The 18323-nt window shown below is 34.0% G+C and overlaps 1 protein-coding gene across 1 annotated transcript in view; it reads right to left on the bottom strand.

Annotated features, from left to right (window-relative positions):
• Positions 1 to 18323, bottom strand: part of LOC140446358 (uncharacterized) — an 88735-nt gene that overhangs the window by 34946 nt on the left and 35466 nt on the right. Inside the window, exons 6-8 of the mRNA XM_072538901.1 lie at positions 15118 to 15310; positions 12863 to 13105; positions 8983 to 9154 (exon numbers count right to left, since the gene is read on the bottom strand). Coding sequence (XP_072395002.1) covers positions 8983 to 9154; positions 12863 to 13105; positions 15118 to 15310 — 608 coding nt within the window. The remainder of the gene's footprint in view (positions 1 to 8982; positions 9155 to 12862; positions 13106 to 15117; positions 15311 to 18323) is intronic.

Here is an 18323-nt window from a genome sequence, read left to right as displayed (position 1 = left end):
ATTACTCCCTTGAATTAGTGATAAGTTATAGTCTAGAAGTTGTTCAAGAGAATTTTAATCCAAACCTGTCTAACAATACAGTGGCACTTGATGAAAAATGTGGAAGTGTTTTGACTTCTTCTTCGCGTGCCATATCAGAATTATCCGACGTTGGCGATCACCATTGCGAAGGCTTTTCATTTGTGTTTTGACTACAGACTCGAATAATGATACAATTCCATCCAGCTCATCTACCGATCTTCAATATTCTCCAACTGAAGAAATTAAGCCAGGTTTAACAAGAAAACGAAAGAGGATTACAGACCTCTCCACTTGGACCTGAAATGTGAGAAAGGAAAAACGTGTATCAGATAAGACGTATGTAAATCGCTCTGGAAAAATAGTGCCGGAAAAAAAAGTTAAAATGCCGTTTAAATGCCTCCAAAAATATGTCAAATGCAAAGAGACAAGATATTCAAAGATAATTGGCAGCTGAAAGATCCATGTAGACAAAAATCATTCATTTGTGCAGTGGTAATAAAGAATTTAATCTTACGAGCACGTCCACGTTAAGAAAACTCTGCAGGACGTAAAAAGTATTCAAAGTATTATTACAAATAACGAAAATCAAAGAGAATGTCTTAAGTTTTTCTGTAAGACTTCTCTGAGCATAAGTTTTCAAGTTATAGATCTGGCACAGGCTGGACGTGGCGATTTAGGAGCGTATGTAGGTACAGATAAAAGAAAAGGCCGTAAGGCTCCTAATACTACAGATGCAAATATAATTGCTAAAGCTAAGGAACACATCGATTTCTTTCCTCGAATGGAAAGTCACTATTGTAGAAAAGACTGAAAGAAGCTTTACTTATTGTTCACGCCTCTATCCAATTCAAGTCTATTTTATACATTTTTACAACCCGGCAACATAGTAGCGTAGGAAGATATATTAGGCCATATGTGAAGATAAGACGAGTCCCTTAAGGCACCCCAAAGACGACAGACAGCACTCAAATACGAGATGAGCTCGGTGATACAGCATTAAGCGCGAGCGGACATAATACTTTAGCATTCATATTATATGTATTGTGTAATTCAAAATAAAGTCAGTTTTGTTTTCGCACGGAGTTTGATTACTAACCAGCGGCACAAGCGAAGTGCATATCAAGCAAATCCATGGTCCATTCGAGTCAAATCATCAAATTTTTGTGTTGAAACAGTGTAAATTCACCGAATTCCGAACTCATATTTGTGTCATCAAATTAGCGGGCGAAATAGTGCATTCATAGTGGCCCGAGCGCGTTATAGACTGTCGAACGTTATTCTTAAGACAGTTACATAATTGGACAACTGTGGGTTTAAAATCTGTGAAGACCTATTATACGAGTTGAGGCCAAGATCCTTGGCGCCAGGAGGCTAGAGCTGTTAGAATAAACACAAATATTTTGGTGAGCATATCCATTTCACATTTCCTTTTATTTATCAGTCTTTGTACCTTTATTCTGCACATGTGATAATTCTGAGAACGTTAGGGTCGAATATTAAGCGATTTATAATCTGTTTCTGTTTACTGTATAATTCATTATAAAATTATGGAGAATTTAAAGCGAAAAAGGGGTGGTTTTAAATGCAAACTCACAATATTTTCGAAATTTATATTAGCGTTAAATGATAAAATAACTAAGGGAGAAACGATTTCAGATTTAGAAGTATTACAGGCTATTGAAATGGTAAATAATATAGAACATTTACAGGGCGAATTCGATGAGGTTCAGGGGCAAATAGAAAATACGGTTCAATTTGAATTATTAGAGGATGAATATACGGAGCGCGAAGAATTCTATAACAAATATTATTCACAATTAGCGGTAGCGCGAAAAATCATTCGCGATAATCAACAAGTAGCTTGTATAGAAAGCGATAAAGCAAGTGAGCGCTCTAAGAATTCATATACAGGGCATTGTATTGAGCTTAAACCTATCGAGTTACCAAAATTTGATGGTAATTATAATAATTGGTTAGATTTTGCAGATCTTTTTGAATCTTTAGTTAACAGAAATGAGTACTTAGACAATATAAGGCGTTTTCATTATTTACGAAGTTCATTACAGGGCGGTGCGGCGCAGGTCATACGAACATTAGAGTTTACCGCCGAAAACTATGCAGTTGCATGGAAATTAATTAGGGAAAGGTACGATAAAGAGAGATTATTAATTTCCAATCATGTTAATGCCTTATTTAATATAGAGCCAATACATAAAGAGTCATCTAATAGATTGCGGCAATTAGTTGACATTTTTTCGAAGCATTTATACACGTTAAAGCAGCTAGGGCTACCTACTGATTCGTGGGACATACTCCTTATTCATATTATTTCTTGTAAGTTCGATACATCGACTTTACGCGCATGGGAGAAAAGCAAAACACATAATGAAATTCCTAGTTTTGATGATTTTAAAACGTTTTTAAAATCAAGGGCGGACCTCTTAGAATCACTTGAGGTAAATCAAGCTGAAAAACAAAATACACGGAATATTTCTCAGGCGGGCGCATATTCACGGAATACGAAATATTCACATAACATTTGCGGTCTATATTCATCACAGGGAACTTTAAATAAATCGGATAATACACAGTGTTGCCCTATTTGCAAAAGGGAACACAACAAGACAGGTCAATCTTTGCACGAATTGTCTTAAACCTGGACATTTCTATAAGTGGTGTAGACAATCAAAATGCAAGAAATGTGCGTTAAAACACCATACGTTCTGCAGATAATATACAAGGTAGTTTAAACACTACCAATTTGTCAGTTTCGGCAGTTAGCGCTGCAGATCAAACTATACTGTCCACAGTATTAGTTAATATTTTTGACGGCCAAGGTAAGGCATACATAGTGCGAGCTTTGTTAGATTGCGGTTCACAAAGCTCATTCATAACCGAAAATTTATGCGATAAACTTAGATTAAAAACGACAAGCGCGAACATATCAGTCATGGGCATAAATAATACTGCATCTCCCGTTCGATTCAAATGCGAAATAAATATACAGTCGCGTAGCGATATAACTTTTCATAAAACTTTAAATTGTTTCGTAATACCAGAAATTACGGGGTGCGTGCCGGCATCTGAATTAAACATTAGCGATTTGCACATACCTAAACATTTAAAATTAGCGGATAATCATTTTCATAAACCACAAAAGGTCGAATTGTTGATAGGAAGTGATCTATTTTGGCAAATACTGGGCACAAACAGAATTAGTTTAGGTAAAAATAAACCATTCATGCAAGAAACAATGTTTTACTGGATCATAGCAGGGTCGTATATCAGCCAAAACAAAGCATCAGAAAAGCGAATAACTAAGTGTAATTTCACAAACACAATCGAAGTTACAGAACAGCTAAGTAAGTTCTGGGAACTTGAAGAGGTTTTCAATGGAAAACCTGCACTCTCGGGCGAAGAAATTGCATGCGAAAAACACTTCGAAGATACGGTGAAACGCGACGCGACAGGCAAATTCATAGTATCATTGCCATTCAAAGAATCGATAAGTTCACTCGGCGATTCATTTCGTCAAGCAAAAAATAAATTTTTAAATCTCGAGCGTAAGTTGAATAAAGATGCCAATCTTAAAACTCTTTATAGCGAATTCATCCAGGAATATAAAGAGTTAGGACATATGAAAGGTTTATGCAGAATTACGGAAGCGGCAACAGACTTTAGGGTAAATACTACATTTCATTTTATGCCACATCATCCAGTATTAAAAGAAAATTCTTTGACGACACATTTGCGCGTTGTGTTCGATTGTAGTGCGCCAACTACAAACGGCATTTCATTAAATAGTATTCAAATGGCCGGACCAACCTTACAAAATGATTTATCTCCATTTCTTGATGGTCAGGGCATCATGAGAGTAGACGGGCGTTTAAAGCATTCCGAGTTTACGTATGACAAAAAACATCCCATCATTTTAGCGGCAGATCATATAGTTACATCGTTAATGTTTAATCATTTTCACAAGGATCTTATGCATGCTGGTCCTCAGTTTTTACTTGCAACTATAAGAGAAACTTTCTGGCCGTTATCAGGAAGAAATTTAGCGCGACGTACCGTACACAAATGTGTAAAATGTTTTAGATTAAAATCTAAATCCACTCAGTCAATAATGGGTGACTTACCTGCCCAGCGTCTGGTGGCCCACCGTTTATTATAACCGGTGTAGATTATGCGGGCCTTTTCTTAATTCGCGATAGAAAGGGTCGAGGTTGTAAACTAATAAAGAGTTACATGTGTCTTTTTATTTGTTTTTGTACGAAGGCCATACATTTAGAATTAGTTACAGAACTGTCTAAGGAATCATTTCTGTTGGCCTTTAAAAGATTTATTGCGCGAAGAGGCAAGCCTCAAAAGATGGTTTCCGACAATGGAACCAATTTTATAGCAGCTAGTTCGGAGTTAAAATCGTTAAGAAAATTTTTGGAGCAGCGCACTCCCGCGATAAGAGAATCCTTGCTAAAGAATAATATTTCGTGGTCCTTCATACCTCCCTATTCTCCACATTTTGGCGGACTGTGGGAAAGCGGAGTAAGAACAGTTAAGCATCATTTGCATAGGGTCTTAGGAAACGCACACTTAACGTTCGAGGAATTTTATTCGTTGCTTGTGCAGATTGAAGCTATAATAAATTCCCGACCGATTCATCCTTTATCCTGTGATCCAAATGATCTCTCCCTATTAACCCCTGCACATTTTCTCATCGGAAGACCACTTATTACCAATCCAGATCCAGATTTGCGTCATGTTCCAGTTAATCGGCTCTCAAAATTACAGCATATTCAGCAGCTTTCTCAGCATATATGGGAACGATGGAACAAAGAATACATCTCCGAACTACAAAAACGCACGAAATGGACTACTACTAACGGTGAAGTTGCGGAAAACACGTTAGTGCTCATAAAAGAGGACAATTTACCCCCATTAAGGTGGAAGTTAGGTCGCGTGATAGAACTTTTACGCGGCAGTGATGGTGCAGCCAAAGTTTTTAGGATAAAGACAGACAATGGTATCATAACTCGTTCCTTTTCCAAGGTGTGTCCGCTACCCGTTTCGGACTAAGTGTAGTTTAAACATTTGAACATTTAGCATTAGCAGACGATTTTGTTGGCAGTGTTTGCCAAGGCGGGGGCCATGTTCACGCCTCTATCCAATTCAAGTTTATTTTATACATTTTTACAACCCGGCAACATAGTAGCGTAGGAAGATATATTAGGCCATATGTGAAGATAAGACGAGTCCCTTAAGGCACCCCAAAGACGACAGACAGCACTCAAATACGAGACGAGCTCGGTGATAAAGCATTAAGCGCGAGCGGACATAATACTTTAGCATTCATATTATATGTATTGTGTAATTCAAAATAAAGTCAGTTTTGTTTTCGCACGGAGTTTGATTACTATACAGCGGCACAAGCGAAGTGCATATCAAGCAAATCCACTTATCGTGCGATTTAAATGTCTTCATTTTGTACAGACTCTATGAAAATTTTTGCCAGGAGAATAAAATACCCAACTGTACTATTAATGTATACATATCTCTTTTCAATAGCTACGAACCTCCATTGAGTTTTTATAAACCAAAAAACGATCAGTGTTCTCCCTGCAATAGTTATAAAAATGCTTCAGAGAAGTTCGCCTTAGAAAGTGACCATCAAGCTGATAAAAAGAAACTGATTCTCTTAAGATAGGCTGAAGATAAAAAACGGTCAATAGATGACAAAGGTGTAACATTTCGATCTATTTCATTTGACTTGCAGGCAGTTTTATCTGTGCCCTAGGCTGGTGATGCTGAAATCTACTACAAACGCAAACTTTCTGTCTACAACTTTACAATATTTGATTATTGCACTAGCGACGGACATTGAAACATTTCGGACAAAACAAATAGACGAACAGAATTGTCTGAAATTGCATCCTGTTTGTTGAAGTACATTTCAAAACTTCCTCGTACTGTCAAACACGTAAGCACATTTTCCGATACTTGCGGCGGCTAGAATCGCAACAAAAATATGGCAGCAACCATATTATAGGCGGTAAATACAATACAACTGCTAGATACGATTGATTTAAAATTCATGGATAGTGGCCACTCATATTTAGAAGCAGATTCAATTCATGTCACTATCGAGAGGGCTAGAAAACACAAATCAGTTTATTCTACACGAGAATGGGCCCTCCTTATCGAAATGGCGAGAATCAAACCAGGGCTATATAAAACAAACGTTCTAGGCTACAAGGACATGTTTGACTTTCAAGCTCTGATCACTCTCATGATTATGAACACAAAATTAAATGTGAATAATGAAACTGTTAAGTGGCTTAAACTTAAGTGGCTTCGTTTTGAAAAAAGTAAGCCTTTCACCATACAGTATTAATATAACTTGTATGATAAAGATTTCTATCATTTGGATGTGTCAGCCACACGCAGGAGTACAAGAAAATCACCTACCTAGGAAGAAGTCTTTAAAAAAAAAATACTCCAAGCAACTGCCAATATCCATCGTCAAAAAAAGATCTATTATACTTGTGCAATGTTGGAGTTATACCCAAAGACTACAAAGGCGCGATAGATTCCCTACCGAGCAAAGTCAATTTGCAAGACAGAGTTCCAATGAAAAGTGATTCTGAAAGTGAAATAGACTGTTGACGTTCTTTATTGTGTTAACATAAATAAATACATTTATATTCTACCATTTTTTTATTTTTCGTATTTATTATTAGATATTGTTCTGAAGCTATTTTCTTGTGGCATTTTAAATTAATTTATATTTAAATGGGAATAAGCTACAATTAAAGGTTAAAATACGTTTATAGACGTTTCAATTTCCACTTCGGAAATCGTTCTCAAAATACAAACATTAGTAAATTAACAAAATTTGTTTAATTTACTAATGTTTGTATTTTGAGAGACAATATTCGGAACGAATAGGCACTGAAAGAAGAAAGAAGTATTTTGAGAACGATTTCCGAAGTGGAAATTGAAACGTCAATAAACGTATTTTAACCTTTAATTGTGGCTTATTCCCATTTAAATATATATTATTAGATGTCGCTATTGCGTCCGTTTCGAAGCCATTTTAGTGTTGCTTCTTACATACAGGAAAGATTTATTTTTCACGTCGAGAACGCCTATGAATAACTGTTCTGATGAGCCTTATTAAGGCGAAATACGTATAAACAGATACATAGACGCTTTGTACGTGAAATCAAATCTTGACTGCCTTTTTCATTCTTTATTTTTATTTATCTAAAACGTCCAATTCTTAAATCAAAATCATGATGTACATTTATTGTATGTCCATACTTTTATTGCCAACTATTGTATGTCCATGCTTTTTTTTTAAGTACTCTTCTTTAATTTTTTTGTGTGGTAAGGTATTTATTTTTATTATCCAACTCAATGTCCATTTAATGACGTATCATAAACAAATTGTACAAAGTTTAATGTTGAATGTAACACAGTGCTACAAGAGCTTAAACATTCAAAACCGATTTACTCATTCACGGACATACAATGTGTGTGCTTTAAGCCATCGAATAATGAGAGGACCTAAGTATCGCTTACTTCGGTTGATCATTCAGGACAAAATCGAAGGAAAACGCTGGGTCGGAAGAAAGCAACTATCCTGGCTGCGTAACATTAGACAAATGACAGATCGAACGGTTGAGGAGTTGTTTCATCTAGCTACCGACCGAGAAACATTTCTACAGCTGGTTAATACGATAAAAGCCAACGCATGAAAATAAGCACGACATACAAAGAAGATATATTAAATAATTGTGGAGTCATAATACATCCTTATCTGACACCTTGTTCTTGATGTAATTCGTTTGAGAGTGTGTCCACTTCTTTGACTGTTTCAGTGGTGTGTTTGTACAGTTCAGTCATAATTAAAAGTAAGTATTGTGAAAATAACTGACCCTGTTAAACGCTTTGCCATAATCTATCAAACAAATAAACAAATGAATAGTGGGATATTAAATTTTCTAGATTTTTCTATTATTTGTCTTATGTTCAGAAAATGTTCTGGAATACCTCTACCTAGTAAATCTATAGAGATGGTTGTATAGTTGCCACATTCATGAAAGCTGCCTTTTTTTATATATTATTGCTAATATGAGTTAATTCTATTCTGGTTTCTTTTGTATCTTGGAGCATTTTTGATGTTACTATATCTCTACCTAATGCTTGGTTAAACTTAAGTTAACAGATATTTTTTTCTCCATATTCGCTCGTCATATTTTATTTTCCAGTATATTAGGTTCTTTTTCTATTTCTTCGGGGATTAAGTAAACAAGGTTGTGTCATTTATCATCTTCATATAGATCCTGGCAATATAATCTCCATGCCTCTGCTATATTTTTTCGATCTCGGTTGGTTCTTAGAGTTCCTGTATGGCTGTATGGCCATCAACGCTCCAAGTTCTGTCTTTAAAGTCTCTTGTTGTGTGGTATATATTTTTTAAATACATCTCTTAACTAATTGTTTTGATCGTGGCTCTCAATTTCTTTACATATATTGTGATAGTAATATTGTTTATCAGCCTTGCATTTTCGATTTATTTCTTGGTTGATGTTTCTTGGACTAGCTTTTTTACTTTGATTATGTACATCCCTTTCACCAAGATTTCATCTATTCTCAATATTTTAAAGGTTTCATCTATTATACAGTGTTTCTGTTTCACAGGATTATTTAGCTTTAGTCGATTAACTGTTGTTACATAATGTTACTTAAATAGTCCCATATTTTTTGTGATGTCTAATAGAGGTATATATATATATATATATATATATATATATATATATATATATATATATATATATATATATATATATATATATATATATATGTAGATTAAAACTTGAAAGGAAAATAAAAAAAATATAATAATATAAAAAGAAATCATCAACTTTATTAAATAAGCTATATTTTTCTAAAAATTGCTATTGGTTTTTAATGCTTTCTAATCTTAACAAAATTCGCTCTTTTGGTCTTGGAATGGGGCTCTGTTCGTGGAATTTGATCGGTAATTTCGCATTGGGACTAACCGTTACTTTGTAGTCACGTAATATAGATACTAATCCCAATCTTGATTGCATAATTCCAAACCTTGATCCTAAAATGAAAACGAAACATAAAACCTACATATAAAAAACTAATTATATTGAGAGAGTGGATAAAAGATAGGAAAAACTGGTCACATTATTTGTTTCTGCGCGTGTAAGTAGCACATAGGGGCGCTGTTGTCTATGAAACAAATAAAGAATTTACTGTACCATGAAAGTTTATATTGTTGCACAGCCACCTGAAGTTACTTTAGGTGGCTGTGATTGTTAACATTGACTTTTTAGGTTGTGTTTTTATGACTTTATTTTGTTGCTATGCTGAATTGTCTTATTTAAATATTAAATTGGTGGAATTGAATATGGGTAGGTTGAAATACAATTTTAATTTTATAAAAATACGTAATAAGTTCGGCCCTGAATGAGCCACCGAAAGGCATGTTTATTTTGGTCTCAACAAATTTGCAAATTTTATGTAGTAATTATATCAGTTTATTTATAAATAGTTAAGTGACAATTACATGAAACACCAGTAAGTGAACACATCATATTAGTTTTTATTAATATAACGTGATCAACCAGTCTTTGGTTGATTTGCAATTTAACAAGTATCAATAAGATACGACTCAAGAAACATTATTCCAATTTTATTACCTGTTTGATTACTAGTCAGGTCCGTATTATTTTTAAACACCTGTCCCGTGTTAAAATAAAAAATGGAACCTAATACTCAGAGTGTCTCTAACACACCACAGGTATCGCAGTTACAGACAAATAAAACCTATTCATTTGCAGCTTTTACACAATTTCCCTCAAAACATCAAGCAATTGTCTTTAGCGCTTACTTAATTCCTTTGGGTAACCTAATTCATCTAAAAATTTTATATTTTTCTACCGACTATCCAATAATCGGATTTGCATGTACTATGCAAAAAAACAAACCAATCCTGAACGAATTCATGCAAAACCATGGACAAATAGAAATCCAGAACAATATTGTACAAGCTAGAAGACTAATTTCACCAGCGGAACGTATTGTTTTTTCAAACGTATGTCCAACAATACCATACAGTCTGTTAATTGATTATCTACAAAGTATTGGACTGAATATGGTTTTTCCTGTCACCTTACTATCAGTTTTTCTCTTCCCGAATTTAATCATATTTTGAGTTTCAGAAAACAAATATATATCAGTCCCCATAATATCTCCTTACCCGACTCATTCACCTTAGACTTCGATAATGCGACATATCGAATATTCTTATCTCAAGAAACTATGGCCTGTTATAACTGCAAAAAGTCTGGACATATCGCAACCAACTGTCCCGATGAACTGGAATCAACAACAAATTTAGTTGATTCTAATAACAGTCAACCTACTACTCCTTCCTTCCTTGACATCATGCTTCAACCTGCAGCAACATCCATCAAACGAACAAATTTCCGTCCAAGAAAAATTAGTAAATAATCTGAGCAATCCTAATATTGCTAATGGTCAGGTAGAAGTTAACACCATGGAAAGCTGCAAAGTAATTAATATCGATATTCAGCCGAAACGTAGTATTAATGATATTCTTACGTCTCCAGAAACAAGTCATATAGAAAAATCATCATATAAGGACATCTCTGACTCCGAGTGCCAGTCATTTCAGGTTAGCAAGTAAATTTATATTTTTCGTATATAACATCATTCACTTAACGACTGCAATGGAATATAGATGGATTTTTCCATCGAATTTCAACCTTACAAAAACTTATATCTTCAGGTGGAGTTATGACACTTGTCAAAAAATTTTTGGCTGCAAATGTTTTTCCTGTTAGTAGTAACGAATTTTTATATATTTACCTTCCGTACTGATCACAAAGGAAAACTTCCAGAAAAGGTAATGCAAGATCTTTAATTAAATTTCCTAAACGATGGGTCAATTACAAGATTTAATATCTGCACTGGAGAATCCTCCGTGATAAATTTAAGCTTCTGTGATCCAGGTAGCTCCACGTCTCTCTTGGACTGTTCTCGAGTATACTCATGGTAGCGACCATCACTCTCTTACCATTAAGAATGTCTCAGGTCAGCCTTGCCCAATATATTTCTTGCCCAAATGGAATATAAATTCGGCTAAGTGGACCGATGTTGAAATTCATTAGGTACTTTTAATAGTCTCATCTTGCAGAGTGCGGAGCCTAACAATTAGCTCCCAAAGAAAGTTTTATTGTTCTACATTGGCTCCTAACTTTCGGAGGTAGTTATATTGTTACCCGTTGGCATTAACCGTTACTGATGGGTCGTTCAACGGTTACATATTTCCGCCCAACGTTTTGAATGGTTAGTAAATGGTTTCAACATACCTGCTTTGCCAAGTGTACGATAATTATCGTTTTATACGATAATTTTAACATTGTCCGCAACATATGATTGAACTTTGTCCGTAACTAACCATGATCGTAAAATATACGATAATTTCAGTTGATGGTATGATCATCTTATTTAAGACATTATCGTGAGTATCTTGTGTAACATAGACAAACGTTGAAATAAAAACGAACCTTTCTCGGGCGATAAACATCTTAACGCTACGCAAGTAAAATAAAACAAAAAGTAATGAATGAATTTAAATGGTAACTTTTTATTGCTTTTTGGAATGGATTTTACTAAAATTTGTGGAATTAAATAAATTTTTCCAAAGCAATAAAATAGTTATAACAAATTTGCATATCGAAATGATCACAAACTATAAACATCTATTGCTTACTTAGATGGACTCACAATATGCGAGACAAACTAATGTTGGAACAATTGATCCTCAAAATATTACAAAATTTGTATCTAGGACTTGTATCTACAACATGTATCTAGGAATCTCTTGGACAGGGCACGTGACCAACAACTAGGTGCTCAGAAGAATGGGGACTGGGAGAGAACTCCTAAATATTGTAAAAACCAGGAAAACGAGTTATCTAGAACATATTTACAGAGAGGAAAAATACAACTTCCTACGACTGATAGTGAAAGAGAACATGGTAGAAAGAAGAGGTCCAGGAAGAAGAAAATGCTCCTGACTGAAAAATTTAAGAGACTGGACAGGCATGGACAAACATTCGATACTAAGAACAGCTCAAGATAGAGAGCAAGTTGCTGTAGTTATAGCCAACTTTCAGTAATGGAGAGGGCACCTTAAGAAGAAGATCTAGGAATTAGAGTCACGCAAAATATTAATGATGAATTGAAATATGATTTTTACAAAATATGTAGAGGTTTCTTGAGTACAGCTTGTACAGAAGTGAAAAAAGAATGATTTTGCAGATCCAGTCATGGGTAAGATATATCTTCTAAAAAGTAGCTTTAACAACTACTTTAAAAGTTTGCGGTATGTATACTCTCCGTTGTGCTTCTTTATTCGACTATAACATACTATACAACGAAAACTGGAGATATTAATGTTGTGTTGAGCAAAATCGAAATTATTACAAGGCAAAAATGGAAATTGGCGGAACATGTTAAAATAATAAAGGTGAATAAAAGAATTTCTTTGAAGAAGAATAAGATGAAAATATCTAGAGGAATCTTATCTTTAATATTGGAAAAATCAGGGCTGATTGATAATGATAATCATATTTGACGTTTATGTCGATTTCCTATTAAGTAATTTTTTTTCTAGTATGCATATTAAACATAATAGTGAACAGGCATTCTGACCACCATGTTTTTATTTATAATAATAAAAACTTGTTTAGAAAAAATTAATTAATACAAATTTTACCTATACAGTTGCGTGGTCCATCTCCAAAAGGATAATACCCTATATGTTTTTCATTTTTATCTTGGAATCTGTTTATATCCCATTTTTGAGGATCAGGGTAATAATCTGGATTTGTTTGATATCCCATGACAGGAAGAATAACTGGAGTACCCTTTTCGATCATAATGTCGCTGTTTCTAAATTTGTAGTCTTTGACACACCTCCTGGTTAGTGCAGTTGCAGTTGGATATTTCCTTACGGTTTCTAAAAATGTTCCATATATTAGCATTTAAAATACTTGATATAAAAAAAATTTAATAAAATAAAAAAGACTCTATTCATCTTAATCAGAGTCAGTACTACAAGTGTAGTTGCAAGTATGTCAATTTGTTTATGTATATTTTAAACTGACTTTTGTAATATGAAATCAAAATGAAATTGAGCATTTTTAAATCACTTAACCTTACTTTACTATACGGCATGGAAGCGTGGACAATAAAACAGTCTGAAATAAAAAAATTAAACTCCTCTGAGATATGGTGCTACAGGAGAATCACAGAATATCGCGGACTGAAAAAGTAACTAATATAGAGGTGTTACAAAGAATGAAGAAAGAATGTGAAATCATAAAAACTGTGTAAATTAGAAAGATTCAATATCTGCGTCATAAAATGAGGGGCGAGAAGTACGTATTACTTAGGTTAATTATGCAAGGGAAGATACAAGAGAGGAGAAACCCAGGACGACGTAAAATATCCTGGCTAAGAAATTTGAGAGAGTGGTTCGGTTGCAGCTCATTAGAATTATTCAGAAGCGCGGCCAATAAAATTAAAATATATTGATGGATGTTGGAAATATGTTGGATGTTGATTTGCAACCTCCGATAGGAGAAGGAACCTGAAGAAGAAAAAATGATTTAACCTAATCTTCAATCTTGTATTTTTTGTTCTTTTACACCTGATGTCCAACCTATTAAAATGGTATCTAAAAACGCTAAAATTGGTTTTTTTTCGGCTATTTTAGTTATTTATTTACAATTTACGCTTTTTTTTATTGTATAATGGCTTTGGCATAGCCAATTAGCCAGACTATTTGTGGTAATTACAATTTTTGATTTTATTACCTAAGCCTATTTATAATATAAATTTACAGGAAGTAATATGTTGGTATACACATTCAATTTTTGACATATTTACAATGTTTGATTTGAATACCTAAAACTACTTATAATTTAAATTTACAGGATGTTATGTATTCGTAGATACATTTTAATATCTGCTTAATTTACGCTTAAAGTAAGCGTTTTACATAAAAATAAAGGTTAATTGAAAGATTGACAAGAAGAATGGAACAACACTTTTTCTTTATTTTTTTAATATTGTTGATAGAATAATCCTTCTTTTTTCATATAGACTATACCTGGAATTACTATAACCTCACCATTTTGTATCTGTTTATACTGTTGTTAAAAAATTTATTTTTTATTAAAAAAAATATTTTTGGAAAAACGAATAAAATAACTTTTAAAAAATTTGATTGACCGCTCTGAAATTTTGGTTACATTTTAATCACTATAAGACTCAACATTTCGTGTAATATGACGATTGTAAGTTTATTGTTAAAAAATCTATAAAGATTTATAAGAACCGAAATTTCGTACTTATTTTGCAACTTTCTAAGCACAAACAGCTCAACAAATAAGGATAAAAACATTAGAATAACGCCATTTCGAAGGTTTTTATATGGGTTCTAAGTTTATTAATCTTAAATTTATTTCAAATTCTTCACTTTTTGCCGATGGATAAAAAAGTAAAAATTTACTGTTTTTTGGCCTTAATATCTTAATAATTAACTAAGTCCAAAAAATTAACTGGGCGAAATATATAGGTTTTTGTTCAAGATCCATACCCAGTACTCAAAACAACTGTCGCTTGCCTGGCCGGTTTAATATAACATGATATTTTTTTGCTTTTTTTCCAGGCCCATAAGTCATTTGTTAATTTGCGTCAAAACTTGGAACCAAATTAAATATTATAAGGTATGATAATAAATTAATACTTTACCGTTAAAAGTTAATGAAATACTAAGCTGCTAAAATTACTTTATATTAAAAAATCTTTGAGATATTTTAATATACAAGAAGTGAATCATTTTACAAATATTTGCTTACGTATTAGTTATTTATTTGTATGTTTTCCAAGCTACCTTGTCAAGCTGCGTCCAAACTTGAGCCTAAACTAAAGATTGTAAGGTATGATAATTAAATAGTACTTTACCGTTAAAAGCTTTGTCCAAAAGAGGCACTTCTTTTAACATTTCGTAAGATACTTGACCATTGTGCCTTTTTAAGGCAGCATGAATTTCTTCTCTCACTTTGTCTTGAATATCTTGGTGTAGAGCAAGCTCCAAAAATGTTAAAGTTGTAGTCGTCGATGATGTTTCAAATCCAGCTCCGAAGAATAGGAATGCCTAAATTTTCGATAATAAAATTAGTAATACTCTAAGATCTAGGATCTAATTAAACAACGCGGTAAAAAAGGAATGATATTACCAACAGTCTGTTCCTATGCACTGCCAAAAAAATACTAGCCATCTTAAAATGTTAAAAAAAGCACATTTTCGTCTGCTTGTACTTGTTGTATCTCTGACGATCTATTAATTCCACTGCTAAAGAATTTCTTGAGAGGCAGACTGTCAGCTATCTTTCCATCTCTTTAATGGTTTTTTCGGTAGTCGTTTGTCAACTAGCTTTTCTTCTAGTGCACCTCCATTATTTTTATAATACTTGTTATAATACCGGGGTTTTACCAACAAGGTACATTGTTTGTTCATGACATAACTTCGAAGTTTAAACAAGTATCTGCAGAATTATAACTCTTCGTCTCAAAAAATCTCTGGTGGTCACATTATAACAATATCTTAATATGGTACAATGGTAACTATATAGGTCCCAGATAAGCACTGCTATTGAATTAGCTCTTTGATCTGTTTCACAGTGTTTGTCGTTATAATTGACAATGTGTATCTCATAAATATGCTTACTGTGGGTCTCTGTTTATTAAGGTATACGAGGAATAAAGTCTTTATATAAGTGCTTCATATTATTTATGTCAAATGAATAACGACTTAGTCGATACTATCGGGGTATTATAATAATATTGACTGTTATTTTTGAGGGAGATCCGATCAGATTGTTTCAAAGCCAATTGTATTTTTAACCCTGCTTTAGGTAGCTGTGTCGATGCACACAAGTCCAGGGGGACCGTCGGTTTTACGAACCTTCCGAATCACGGTGGCGTGTCATTTTCATTTTTAGAGACAAAAATGTCGTTGTTCCTCTTAAAATGTTATTGCTATCGAAATACTTAGGAACACGTAAAGAAATAAGTTCCAGAATAAAGAGAGGTGGTGGTCAAACGAAGTTCACGAAAAAATTAATAGAGAAATAAATAGAGTAGAGAATGGAATAAATAATAACTGCATTAGTCTGCAGACTAAACTTAGTAAGGGGAGCCAGATATTATGAAATTATCGAATAACCGTCAGTATAAATGGTCCCCTTTAAATCTATCAACAGCTTTCTTGAGAAGGTTGAAGAGTGGTCTGAAGTAGGGACACTTTGTTGCACTTGAGTGGAGAAATAAACTCTAAAGGAAGAAAAATCAATAAGGTCAATGGCATCAGGATGCAGAAAGCAGAAAGAAACTACTGATTTATGCATATCTTAAGAAAATCATTAACCATGGCAAGTAAAACCAACAGTGGCGCTGAGTACATGCGCTTCTTAAATTAAGCAGTAGTGCAAAGAATATTCAAACTTGCTCTAATGAAAACATCGATAAAAATTGAAGGGCCACGGGAAAGAACGATCAGACTCCATTTTTGGTCGGAATTTAGATATTGGCGCCATATTTTAGCTTATCTTGGAAATAACCCAAGCATGGTTTCATTTGAACAATAACGATCACCGTACAGAAGATATTAAAGGGGAAAGATATAAGCCAACGGAAAAGAACGATCAGGTTCCTCGCGCTGACGGCTAATAACGATTAGATTCCGACGACCTTGTACGTAAACGTAGATTGTCGTTTGCATCTTAGCGTCAGTTTTATTCTGTTATCGCTAAGAGAGCTGCTGCTGTTTTTTAATTTTTAATAGTTTGTTTTTGCGAAAATTCATAATGTCAAGTGGTCTTAGTGATAGTGATATATCTAATGAAAATAATCAGCCAGGAGATGTCAAAAAGCGAAGAAAAACCGGCAAAATGAGTGATGTAATGAAAAAATTACGTGTCACCACTGACGAGGTCGGGGAAGACTGTAAGTGTATTCGTTACAACTGTTTTCAAGTCATCCCTTTGAATGAAAGACAACGATTAATTTCTCATTTTAATGAGTTAGGGGACTACAATGTTCAAAACAAATATTTAACAGGTCTTGTCACGGTTATACCTGTGGGTAGACGGTGAAGCCAAAACCCTGAAGTTGAAGCAAATTTTAATCAATCTTCCTATAGCTATAGAGTTCGGGTAAATGTGCGTGGCTCGTTACAAGATACTGTTGTTTGCTATAAAGCGTTTTTATCTTTACACGGCATCACTAATCGCCGTGTTCAAACCATAAAGAAAAATTTACTTGAATTTGGCGATGCTAAAGAAGATGGACGATGCGGTCATAAAAACAGACATAATAAGTTGACCGATGAAACAAGAACAATGGTAATGAGCTTTATACAGTCCCTGAAAGGTAGGAAATCTTATTATTCTTTGCATGATACTAGTAAAATATATTTACCTGCAGAACTTAATACAGCCAAACTTCATCGAATGTTTAATGAATCACACAATAATAATAAAATAGGCTACAACACATTTCGTGAGATATTTGTGGGTGATTTCAACATATCATTCGGCTACCCACGTAAAGATACATGTAGCTCTTGTGACACTTTCAAAGCTAACAAGAGAAAAGTTTTACACCATGAAAAAAATATATAAAAAAAAATCACAAAAATACGAAACAATGGAAGCCATAACGATGGATTACCAAAAAAACCTCCCCCCTCCCAACATATCAACATCTGATGTTTACTATCGCCGACAACTCAACTTCATATCATTTATTATTCATGTACTGTCAGATGCAACTTCAGTGTTTTATACGTACGACGAAAGTGTTGCCCGAAAGGGTGCCGATGATGTTTGTTCGATGTTGGAACATTTTATTTTGCATATTTTGAACTCAAACATACGCCATCTGATAATTTTTTGTGATTCGTGCGGCGGACAAATCTCAAATTGGAATTCACCAAACAAAGTTTGGTGAATTCCAAATCGTATACGGAAATACCGGACGACTGGAGAGATGTATTAAAGAATAGTCGCATTAAACCATCACCATTCAAGGTAATAAACTGTGCAGATGAAGTTAACTTTTAGACATGGGCAGAGTATTTGACCCATCTTTATGTGCCAAAATGTCCT

This window comes from Diabrotica undecimpunctata, chromosome 7 (assembly GCF_040954645.1).
Source record: "Diabrotica undecimpunctata isolate CICGRU chromosome 7, icDiaUnde3, whole genome shotgun sequence".
In the NCBI taxonomy this organism is placed as follows: Eukaryota; Metazoa; Arthropoda; class Insecta; order Coleoptera; family Chrysomelidae; genus Diabrotica; species Diabrotica undecimpunctata.
Note: the sequence above shows the minus strand (reverse complement) of the source record. Positions and strands in the feature narration are given on the sequence as shown.